At 46.4% G+C, this 12,051-nt stretch overlaps 1 protein-coding gene across 3 annotated transcripts in view; it reads left to right on the top strand.

Annotated features, from left to right (window-relative positions):
* The window catches only part of NUP93 (nucleoporin 93), a 176,322-nt gene that overhangs the window by 21,632 nt on the left and 142,639 nt on the right, over positions 1-12,051 (top strand). For all 3 annotated transcript variants that reach the window (XM_025180496.2, XM_075940391.1, XM_006114732.4), the window contains exons 2-3: positions 1,385-1,602; positions 8,202-8,319. In XM_025180496.2, the coding sequence (XP_025036281.1) occupies positions 1,424-1,602; positions 8,202-8,319 (297 nt within the window). In that variant the 5' untranslated portion in view covers positions 1,385-1,423. The remainder of the gene's footprint in view (positions 1-1,384; positions 1,603-8,201; positions 8,320-12,051) is intronic.

Here is a 12,051-nt window from a genome sequence, read left to right as displayed (position 1 = left end):
ACTTCCTCCAAATGATAAATTCTACTTCAGTGTATGTACGTAACTCTCATTAACACTAATGAAAGTTTCCCATGTGCAGTGAGGGAAGGCTATCTGCCTTCAAGATGGAACAGCCTGTTCATATTTTTCCTATCTATATACTTAGTGATACATGTCTTTATATGCTTTTCTGAAAGAGTAAAATAAAAAAGACAATATATGCTGGTTGAAACAGAAGTAGTTTAAACTTAAGACTTAATTAATACCAAATCCTTACCTTGGGCAATTGTACCTTCTGATCACTTCCACCCCCATATATTCGAATTAACCATTGTACTCCATTTGATGTGTTTTAAGGTCATAAACCTGAACTAATAACCTCATATCTACTAGGCAATTGCCTATCTTAAAAGACTACTTTAAATATCCTTAAGATTTGCAGTAGTTTGGGGATGATCTGTAGTGTGATTGGTTATTCTGTACTCAACAACCAGTTTTTGCCCCTGGGAACAGGTGTTATTGGAATCAATGAGGGATCTTTTACTTGTTTTGTCAGAAATCTCCTAGGGTGTTATGCTATGTTAGTCTGTATCTTCAGAAACAACAAGGAGTCCTGTGGCACCTTAGGCCTGCTCTACACGACATAGAAAGGTCAAAGTAAGATATGCAATTTCAGCTATGCAAATTACATAGCTGGAGTCAATGCATCTTACATCGCGTTTCTGCACAGTCCACACAGCAAATGTTCCCATCCACTTCCCTTACTCCTCAGGAGTAGAAGGGTATCAGTGCTGATGGGGGGGTGCCCTTTGAGTTCAATGTAATGGGTCTATACTAGAGTTGCTAAATTGAACCCCAGAAGATCGACTGCTGTGGTGTTGATCTTCCATGTAATGTAGGCATGCCCTTAGAGCAGGGTTGGGGAACCTCAGGCCCTGGCTTGCCTGGACCTGGCCTCCGAGGCTCAGGGCCTCTCCAGCATTGGGGAGCACAATCTACTAGGCTAGGCCTCCCTAAACTCTGGTGTGTGAGGGCAATGTGGGGAGTGTCTTTCTCCTTCTCAGTTGGGGGCCACGTCAGTGAGGTTTGTGTTTTTTGTTTCTTTCTTGTGTGCGGCCCCTGACTAATTTTTTTTTTTTGTGTGGGTCAGTGGCCCCCAACCCAAAAATGGTTCTCCACCCCTGTCTTAGAGACTAACAGATTTATTAGCGCATAAACTTTCAGGGGTAAAACCCACTTCATCAGATGAGTTGGAGTGGAAATTACAGAGGAAGGGAGATATATATAAACAGCAAAAGAAGCTACTTGTCAAATCAGAGTGGATGTGTCTCATTCACAGCATTTTGATGTGGAAGATGTATCAAGAGAAGGGAAATGAGTCTCTCTCTCTCCCCCTCCCTCCCAGGGGTTTCTGTGCACGTCTTGTATAGGAACTGCTTTGCACATGGACATTGAAGGATTTGGAGAACTCCTCCAGCAGGCGGAACAGCTTGCAGCTGAGACAGAGGGAATCTCTGAACTTCCTCATGTAGAACGCAACCTGCAGGAGATCCAGCAGGCTGGAGAGCGTCTGCGGTCCCGGACTCTGACCCGCACATCGCAGGAAACTGCAGATGTCAAGGCGTAAGTACTTGAGTTTTCAGGACTCTCTTTAGAGATAGCAGTGCTGAAGAGACAGCCTATTAGCTCATTTAATTCCTCATGAAAATCTAACATATTTAAAGATCTTATAATGGAGCTGTGAACTACTTTGGGAAGAAGCTCCTATGTCTGTAAAGGTCTACACATCTCCTGTTTGTGCTATACACATACTGTTTTCAGTGGTGGTAATTTGATAGGTATGATTAATCTCACCAACAGTCTCTTACCTTTAATGTGCGTCTGTTTATAACATGTGACTTGATATCCCTCAGTCCTGCTTTTGTGTGTCTACCTACAGGGAATCAGAACATACACAAAAAGACTGTCAATAATCCTGACTTTATAAAGACCTGCTTCATGTTTAGTTTGCCTATGGATTTCCCAGACATAAATCCAGACCAGGTTTTTTGCACAGGGACAGGCTACATCTTAAATTTGATTGATTAAAAGAATGCAATTTGTCCCAACCTAACCCCATACCACCCGTGATCTTCTGCTACCTGTGATTGCCTTAGAACAGGGTGTTAAGCTACTCTGAACAGCACATTTAAAATAGGGAGGGAATATGGTCTTGTGGATCAAATGTTGGACTGGTACTCAGGAAATGTGGGTTCTATTCCTGGTTCTGCAACTAAGGAAGGGCAAGTTACTTAAGCTCTCTACGCCTTTGTAAAATTAGGATAATGACACTGCCCTGCATCACAAGGGAGTTTTGGGGATAATAGGTTAATGCAGTGGTCACCAACCAGTAGATCTTTGGAGCCTCTGACAGGTGATCCTCACTGCTTTGTCCTGGAAACTATCAAGCGCCAGCACTTCGATTGCCCCTTCCTCCACTGTGATGCTGCTCCTCCTCACTGCCTTAGAGCTGTCACCCTGGGAGCCTCCTGCTTGCTGTGCAGAGTGTGGTAGGGAGAGGGGCGGGTGCTCCTGATGCCAGGGTGTCCATCCTCCCCCCACTCCTGTACCCTGCCTCCACACAGACAGCTGGGGATGGAGGGAGCTTGGCAATGCAAATCTCTGCCACTCTCACAAACACACGTTACCTTTACTCTCATCTCCGAACCCAACACATATGTGCATTGTTGTTACTTCTTTTACTGCTTGCTAAGTGGATTCTTTTTGGGTTTTGACTGCTCTGTGCATTTCATCATTTTCATTTCTCCCTTACGCTTACATTTCATTCTTTGAGTAGCGAGTTCTAAAATGCCAAACCTGTCGTGGTTGGAGCCATTATCCCTGTGGTAATTGCTGTTGCTGGAGGTGGTTGGCATATCCCTGCAGCCCCTGAGAAGGGCAGAGCAGGGGATCTTCACACGCTGTCCTTGCCTGCAGATACCACTCCTGCAGCTTCCATTGATCAATAACAGGGAACCGTGGCCAGAAGAAGCTATTGGGTCAGTGCCTGTAGATGAGGAGCAGCACATGGCGCCATAGAGCCTTTGCTGTACATACCAGCTGCTTTCAGGAGTGGTGCAGGGCCAGGGCAGGAGAGAGCCTACAGCAACCCCACGGCTCTACTACCCAGAACCCATCTCAGTTACGTGATGCCCAGCCAGAGCTTGCATCCTGAATCCCTGTGCCAGTCCCAAACCCCTTCCTGCACCCAACATCCTGCCCCAGACATGAGTCCCCCTGAACCCAAACTCCTTTCTAGAGCTTGCACCCTGAACCCACTCCTGGACCCTAATCCCCCGCCCTGGACTAAGCCCCAAGTCCCTCCCACACTCTGAACCCTTTGGCCCAAGACCAGAGCCTGCACCTCTACCCCAGCCTGGTGAAAGTGAATGACGTTTGGAGAGGAAAGGGGTGGAGTAAGCAGGGTGAGGCCTCCGAGAAGGGTGGAGCAGGAGCTGTGCCTCAGAGAAGGGCGGGGGGAAGGAAGACAGGTAAGGGTATTTGGGTTTGAGGTAGATCTTACATTGCACTTAAATAAAAAAAAGTGATCTTGTGGTTAAAAAGGTTGGAGACCACTGGGTTAATGGTTTTTGTGAAGAACTTAGATAGTACTGCATAAGGGCAGTGGTTCCCAACCTTTTCAAGCATTCGGACCCCTTTTCAATCTATTAAAATTTCACAGACCACACCTCTTACTAGAAAAAGAAAAGTAAGGATAAAAAAGAAAAATGGTGGGCCTGATGCTTATTTTTAAACTTTCCACATACCCAGGTAGTACCGCTGGGGACCACCAGGGGTCCACGGACTTCAGGTTGGGAACCGCTGGTATAGGACCCTGTCAGAAGACGAGGAGGGTGGCTGACTGGCATCTCTAGCTTCAGATAGAAAATGAAAAATTGTCATAGTTCCCTTATGAACAGCACAGACCCTGGCCGTGCCTTCTAATGCAGTTTGGCCAAAGAGCATGTTCAGTTAGCTATTTGCACTTTTCCTGACATGGAGCCTGGAGGGAAACAGCTGAGTGGAGCTGGAGGAGAAATTTAACATCATCAATTGGATGGGCAAATAATTTTTAATTTTTTCTGCCACTAAGTCAATAACTCAGATGCAGTAAAACTGGTGAAAAGCTAGGGATATTAAGTGTAAGTCTGATTGGAAACTTGTGCACTGGGAGATAAGTAAATATTTTTGGGCTTGGCTGTCCTTAGTCACCAGCTGTGATGGGATATTCCTAGTTTATTTAGGAGAACATCCCATATTCCCATTCATGTTAAAATTTCTCTTTCTGCATTCCATATTTCTGCACTGAAGTTCTCTGGCAGAAATGCATTCTGGCTGGCTGGTAAGTGGGTTCTGAATTTTTATAGGCTAAAGCTCTGTTTTTCATGACTCTCAGTCTATTTTAAATCCTTTTTTCTCTGTTGGCTAAAAGACTCTGTTAAAGAACCATAAGAACATTAAGAATGGCCATATTGGGTCAGAACAAAGGTCCATCTAGCCCAGTGTCCTGTCTGCCGACAGTGGCCAATGCCAGGTGTCCCAGAGGGAGTGAACACAACAGGTAATGATCAAGCGATCTCTCTCCTGCTATCCATCTCCACCCTCTGACAAACAGAGGCTGGGGACACCATTCCTTACCCATCCTGGCTAATAGCCATTAATGGACTTAACCTCCATGAATTTATCTAGTTCTCTTTTAAACCCTGGTATAGTCCTAGCCTCCTCAGGCAAGGAGTTCCAAAGGCCAAATGGTTACCTATTAAGATAATGGTTATGGTAGAAGGCAAATGTCTGCATCTTGGGTATAGTGGCATACCCATAATTACGACACTGTCATTTCAGATTTAAACATCTGAAACCATGAAATATTCCAATTTTCAAATCTTAGGTCCATGAAATTGACCATAATGAATCCTGAATTTAGTAGGGCCGTACACATAGGGCATGTTTTCTAGATCTTTAATCATTTTTATTGCTTTTTGCTGGACTTTATTCAATTTGTCCACATTATTCTTGAAACGTGGTGCTGAGAACTGGACACAACACTCCAATTGAGACCTAATCAGTATGGAGTAGAGCGGAATAATGACTTGTCATGTCATAAGAATGACCATATTGGGTCAGTCCAAAGGTCCATCTAGCGCAGCATCCTGTCTGCCAACAGTGGCTAATGCCTGATGCCCAGTAGGGAGTGAACAGAACAGGTAATCCTCAAGTGATCCCTCTCCTGTCATACATTCCCAGCTTTTGACAAACAGGTTAGGGTCACCATTCCTGCCCATTATCGCTAATAAATATTGATGGACCTAAACTCCAGGAATTTAACTAGTTCTTTTTTGAATCCTGTTAAAGTCCTGGTCTTCACAACATCCTTGTCTTGTTTACAAGACTCCTGTTAATGCATCCCGGAACAATGTTTGCTTTTTTTTGCAACAGCATTACACTGACGACGCCTATTTAGCTGGTGATCCACTATGAATGGCTTTCAAATAAGGAGAGATGAACAAGACTGGGACTCTTTGGCTTGGAAAGGCTAAGACTAAGAGGAGACATGATAGGGGTCTATGAAATCATGACTGGTGTGGAGAAAGTAAATAGTTATTTACTTGTTTCCATTACGTTAGAACTAGGGGTCACCAAATGAAATTAATAGGCAGCAAGTTTAAAACTAAGAAAAGGAAATATTTTTTCACACAATGTATAGCCTGTGGAACTCTTTGCCAGAGTATGTGGCAAAGGTCAAGACTCTAATAGGATTCAAAAAAGAGTTAGATAAATTCATGGAAGATAGGTTCATTGACAGAGGATAGCTCCATTGAAGGCTATTAACCAGAATGGGCAGGAATAGTGTGCCTAGCCTCTGTCTGTGGGGAGCTCAGGCCCCACATGGACAGGGGCTGCTGCCACCCCAAGCTGCTACCTCTGTATCAGAGGCAGCAGCACAGGGTGGCAGGCAGCTGATCTCTGAGCGGAGCTGGTTTTTAAGCTGATGCAGTGAAGCCAGTGCTTTGGGGGGAGCCGGCTTAAAAGCCTAAGAACCAGCTCCTGCCTGCCCCTGCCCCACTGTCTCTGTGGGAGGCAGCAAGAGGGGCAGGCAGCTCTGCGGAACTGGCACGCGTAGAGAGCCAGCTTAAAAGCCGGATCCCCACACGTATTGACTGCTGCCCTTCCCCATCGCCACTGCTGCCTCTGATAGGAGACATCTTGAGAGGCGGCTTCCCGCATGTACTGGCTCCTGCCTGCCCACCTTACCCTCCATGCTGCTGCCTCTCTATCAGAGGCAGCAGCATGGTGAGAGGTGCGTCAGGCGGCACTGAGTAATCTGGTACTCGTGGGGAGCCTCGTCCCCCCCCGATACAGAGGCAGCAAAGGGCGTGTGTGCATATAGTCCTTTAAATCAGGGGTCTCCAAACTACGGCCCGGGGGCCGGATGCGGCCCGCGAGGCCCTCTCATCCGGCCCGTGGAGACCTTTTTGGATTCAAAGGCAGAAGAAGTGAGATTGTTTCAAAACCCATTTGAAGCAGATGTGGCCAGTTGCCCAGATGAACTGCAGCTGGAAGTCATTGAGTTGCAAGCAAATGACCTCCTTAGGGACAAGTTCAAAATAGGACTGGTGGGTTTTTACCAGTTTTTGCCCAAGGAAGACTTTCCTAATGTCAAAACTTTTGCATCAAGGTACCTTTCAATCTTTGGAACAACATACCTGTGTGAACAAACATTTTCAAGAATGAAATACGTGAAGAACAATTTGAGAACAAACTTGTCCGATGATAATCTCAGGTCACTGTTGATGTTAGGGACAACAAATCTAAAGCCAGAAATGTCTGCTATTTTGGCATCCAGGAAACAATTTCACCATTCACACTAATACAGGTGTTCATGTGTAGTGTATGAATGTGTTATTAAATAATAACTGAATAAAATAATATTAAATAAATAATTAAAAACAACATCCATGTTTTGATTGTTTTTTATTTGGACCTCAAGTGTGTAGTCGGCCCCCGAACTGCTGTTTGATAGTTAATGCGGCCCTCGGGCTGAAAAGTTTGGAGACCCCTGCTTTAAATGATTAACCAATTAACCTAGGCTTATCAGTTAATCATTTTAAAAAACTATATGCTAACTAGGGATGTGAACGACTAGTTGACTATCCGATAAGCAAATGCTTATCAGATAGTCGACGGGCTAGTCAACTAGTTGCTGCCCCCCTTTTGCTGCCTCTATCAGAAAGAGGTGGGGGGGGGGAAGAGGAGGATATACTTCAGAGGCAGCACCATGTGGAGCCTGGGGCCAGACCCTAGGCTCCATGGAGTGCTGCTGCTTTGAAACGTTGTGTGCAGCCTGGGGCCAGCTGGTGACTCCCCTGCTGACCTGGGGCTCTGTGTGGCGCTGCCGCTTTGAAACGCCATGGGGAGCCTGATGTCAGGCTCTTCGCGGTGTTTCAAAGTAGCAGTGCCGCATGGGGTCAGTGGGGGAATCGCCAGCTGATCCTGAGCTCCATGGGGTGGCTGCCATTTTGAAATGCTATGAAGAGGCTGACGCCGGGCTCTCCACTGTTTCAAAGTGGCAGTGTCGCATGGAACCCCGGGGACATTCCCCAGCTGATCCCATGCTCTACGTGGTGCTTTCACCTTTGAAATGTAGCAACAACCTAGGGCTGTTGCTACACTACAAAGGTGAAGGCACCCTATCGACCAACCAAATAGTCGATGCAAAATGCATCGACTGTTTGATTAGTCAGTTACTTGATATTTAACATTCCTAACACGAACATCCGTACTGGTAAGTGATTTTCTTCCCCACTCAGAAGCTTAATAGAAAAAATGCTGGAACTTTGAATTTTTGGTAAGTGACTAACGTACTCATCTTCTGAGAGCTAACTCCAAACATTTAAATCCAAGAGGGCAGTATTCTGTTCTAGAATTTTTATGAATGGAAACATTTGACAGCTGTATGGTACTGCAATGAGAACAGTATTCGTTTTGCAAGGGAGAGCCTATTTTCTCTTTACATTCTTTCAGGACGGATAATACTGGATGTTATAAATGATACAGTGATGTCAGAAGAGAAACCTTCTCTATACATCTACAGTCCAAATATTTGTAATGCAGATTTTTTTTTCAGAGCCAATAAAAGTAATCTTATTGGTTTAATTTCAGTTTTCTCCCTTTCCCCCATATAGATCTGTTCTTCTTGGGTCCAGAGGACTTGACATATCCCACATCTCTCAGCGACTGGAGAGTCTTAGTGCAGCCACTACATTTGAGCCTCTAGAGCCTGTGAAGGACACTGATATACAGGTAAGGGCAGTCTGTGACAATCTCAGCTCCTCTGGACTAGGGATGTTAAAATGAGATTATTTTACTAATCGATTAGTTGATAGAATTTTTCTTTTCTTGTGTGTGGTTTCCTGGTAAGGTGAACCACAAAGAAAATAATTTCATGCAGTCAGAAACCTACCCTGAAAGATTTTGGGGTTAGGTTTTGGTTGAGGCGGTAGGCCTTTGTTTGCAAAATTGGATTGTAATGGGCTGCCACGTCTTTCCAGCCTTTAGACTTTTCTTGTGTTTGAGTGGATGAACCATGGTGATTAATTCAGTGATTTCAAGTGACTGGGTTTCGGGACAGCTCTTTTTCTCGGTCAAGCCAGCTTGATTCAAAGAACATGGGCAGTGAGCAGCCTTTTCCTTACAAACTTATGCTCTGTATTGTGGATCTTGTGATTGAGTTCATCAATTGGACAATGTTTCACACGGGCCACATTTCCTGCTTTTGACCATAATTAGATGTAGTTTATTATCTGTTTTTGCTGTAAATCACTTTTACAGCATATAGTCACCAGCATCCTACTAGTTTGATAGTTTTAAATGTGACTTGTTTTGATGTGGTCTCATTTTCACCTTATCAGTTGTTTGTGTTATTAAACTAACTTTTTAATAATATTGCTCTTTCCAGCACCAAGAAGAAAGTTGTTGGGTTAATGACTTAGTTAAGAGCTTGTTAGCTAAGGATCTGTAAGTTATTAGAAAATTCCGTTTGTCTTACCGTTATTTAATGAGTTAGAGCAGGGGTCGGCAACCTCTGGCTACCAAGGCAAATTATGGCTGAGTAGGGAGCCAGATGTGGCTCTTTTGCAGCTTCAGCTCAGCCCCCCCACCATCTCATTCCCTTCCAGCAGGGAGCCTGTGCTGGCGCTCCAGTCTTGCAGCCCCTCGCGAGATTGGAGCACCAGCATTGGCTTCCTGTGGGGGTGGGGAGGAGCCCGAGCCTCCCCGCTGGATCTGGCTCCCAGGAAGAAACAGCTGCATGTACTGCTGCTTCCCTTCCCCCTGCTCCGGCTGGGGGAACCGCAGTGCAAGGAAGCATGATAATGTCCAAAGGCTCCACAATGACATTTGCCAACTCCCTCAGTACCTTCGGATGCATTAAATCTGGGCCCATGGATTTGTGTATGTTTAGCTTTTCTAAATAGTTCCTAAGTTGTTCTTTCCCCACCAAGGGCTGTCCACCTCCTTCCCATACTGCATTGCCTAGTGCAGTACAGGAAGTCCCCGGGTTACGTACAAGATAGGGACTGTAGGTTTGTTCTTAAGTTGAATCTGTATGTAAGTCGGAACTGGTGTCCGCTGCTGGAACTGATCAGTTTCAACCGCGGCTGAATCTGGATGCCAATTCTGACTTACATACAGATTCAACTTAAGAAACCCAGGCGTCCCCAAGACAGCTGCTGCTGAAACTGACCAGCGGCTGATTCCAGGAAGCCTGGGGCAGAGCAACTCTGCCTCGGGCTTCCTGTAGTCAGCCGCTGGTCAGTTTCAGCAGCAGCTGACTTGGGGACGCCTGGGGCAGAGCAGCTGGGGTGCTGCTGGGTTGGTCCGGAGCGGTAGGCAAGAAAAGCCTGGTCTGTTGGGGGGGGGGGGGAGCACTAGCTGCACCCCCCCCCCCCCCCCCCCCAGCTCCCAGCAGACCAGGGAGACGGGGGTGGCGGGACTGCCCAAGTCCTCCACGGCTTTGCTCCGTCTCCCTGGTCTGCTGACCTGGGAGACGCGGAGCAAAGCCGCAGAGCACGCGGGCAGCGGGACAGTCCAGGCGCGCCACGGCTGTCCCACTGCTGGCGTGCTCCGAGGCTTTGCTCCCCATCTCCCTGGTCTGCTGGTCTCCCCCAGCAGACCAGAGAGACCGGGAGAAGCTTTTCTCGCCCCGGAGGACATGGGTGGCGACCCGCCGCCCGTGAGCTCCGGGGCGAGAAAAGCCCCGTTCGTAAGTGCGGATCCGACGTAAGTGCGGATCCGACGGGGACTGCCTGTAGTCTGGGAGCTGAACTTGTCCGTGAAGACAGAGGGAAAGAAAGCATTGAGTACTTCAGCTTTTCCCACATCCTCTGTCACTAGGTTACCTCCCTCATCCAATAAGGTCCCTACACCCTCTCTGATCACCCTTTTATTGCTAACATGCCTGTAGAATCCTTTGTTATCCTTCGCATCCCTTGCTAGCTTCAATTCCAATTGCGCATTTGCTTTCCTGATAAGTCCCCTGCATTCTCGAGCAATATATTTATACTCCTCCCTAGTCATCTGACCAAGTTTCCACTTCTTGTAAACTTCCTTTTTGTGTTTAAGCTCACCAAGAATGTCCCCGGTAAGCCAATCTGGTTGCCTACCATATTTGCTTTTCTTACTGCGCATCGGGATGGTTTCTTCCTGTGCCTTTAATAAGGCTTCTTTAAAATACGGCCAGCTGTCTAGACTCCTTCCCCTTCATGGAAGCATTCCAGAGAATCCTGCCCATCAGTTTTCTGAGGGAGTCAATGTCTGTTTTTCTGAAGTCCTGAGTGTGTATTTTACTCTCCTTTCTTCCTTCTGTCAGGATCCTGAAATCTACCATCTCATGATCACTGCTTCCCAGGTTGTCACCCTCTTCTACTTCGTCTACTAGTTCCTCCCTGTTTGAGTAGCAGGTCAAGCTGTGCATGGCCTCTGATCAGTTCCTTCATAACTTGTACAAGGAAGTTATTCCCAACATTCTCCAAAAACTTCCTGGATTGTCTGTGTACTGCTGTACTGGTCTCCCAACAGATGTCAGGGTGCTTGAAGTCCCCCATGAGTACTAGGGCCTGTGATCTGGAAGCTTCTCTCAGTTGTCTGAAGAAATCCTCATTTACCACCTGATCCGGCAGACACCAACCACAACATCACCCCTTTTGCTTCCACGTCTAAACTTAACCCACAGACTCTCAACAGGCTTTTCTCTCTACATATACTGACCAATCATACTGCTCTCTTTTCTCCCCCTCCTGTTCTTCCTGAACAGTTTATACCATTCCTTGACAGTACTCGAGTCATGCAAGTCATCCCACCAAGTCTCTATTATTCCAATCAAATCATAATTCTTTGACTGGGCCCGGGCTTCTAATTCTTCCTGTTTGTTTCCCAGGCTTCTCGCATTGGTGTACAAACACCTTAGATAACCAGTTGATTGCCCTATCTTTTCCATCGGAATCAGGAGTCCTTCCTTGTTGCTTGTTGCTTCTTGTGTTTCTTCCCGGTATCCGACTTCCTCACTTACCTCAAGGCTTTGGTCGCTGTCCCCCAATGAGCCTACTTTAAAGCACTCCTTGCTAGGTTTGCAAGCCTGCCTGCGAAGATGTTCTTTCCTCTCTTCGTTAGGTGGATCCCATCTCTTCCCAACAATCCCCATGCTTGGAACAGTGTCCCATGATTGAAGAAACCAAAGTCCTCTCTCCGACACCACCTGTGCAACCACACATTTACTTCCTCAATTCGATGATCCCTACCCAGACCTTTTCCTTCAACAGGGAGGATGGACGAGAAACCCCTTGCACTTCAAATTCCTTGATCCTTCTTCCCAGTGCTACATAATCTGCTGTGACTCACTCAAGGTCATTCTTGGCTGTATCATTAGTTCCTACATGGAGAAGCAGGAAGGGGTAGTGATCCGAAGGTTTAATCACTTTTGGAAGACTCTTGGTCGCATCCTGAATGCAAGGTCCTGGTAAGCAGCATGCTTCTCGA

This window comes from Pelodiscus sinensis, chromosome 12, assembly GCF_049634645.1.
Source record: "Pelodiscus sinensis isolate JC-2024 chromosome 12, ASM4963464v1, whole genome shotgun sequence".
Lineage (NCBI taxonomy): Eukaryota > Metazoa > Chordata > Testudines > Trionychidae > Pelodiscus > Pelodiscus sinensis.
This window is presented reverse-complemented; position numbering and strand designations above follow the sequence as displayed.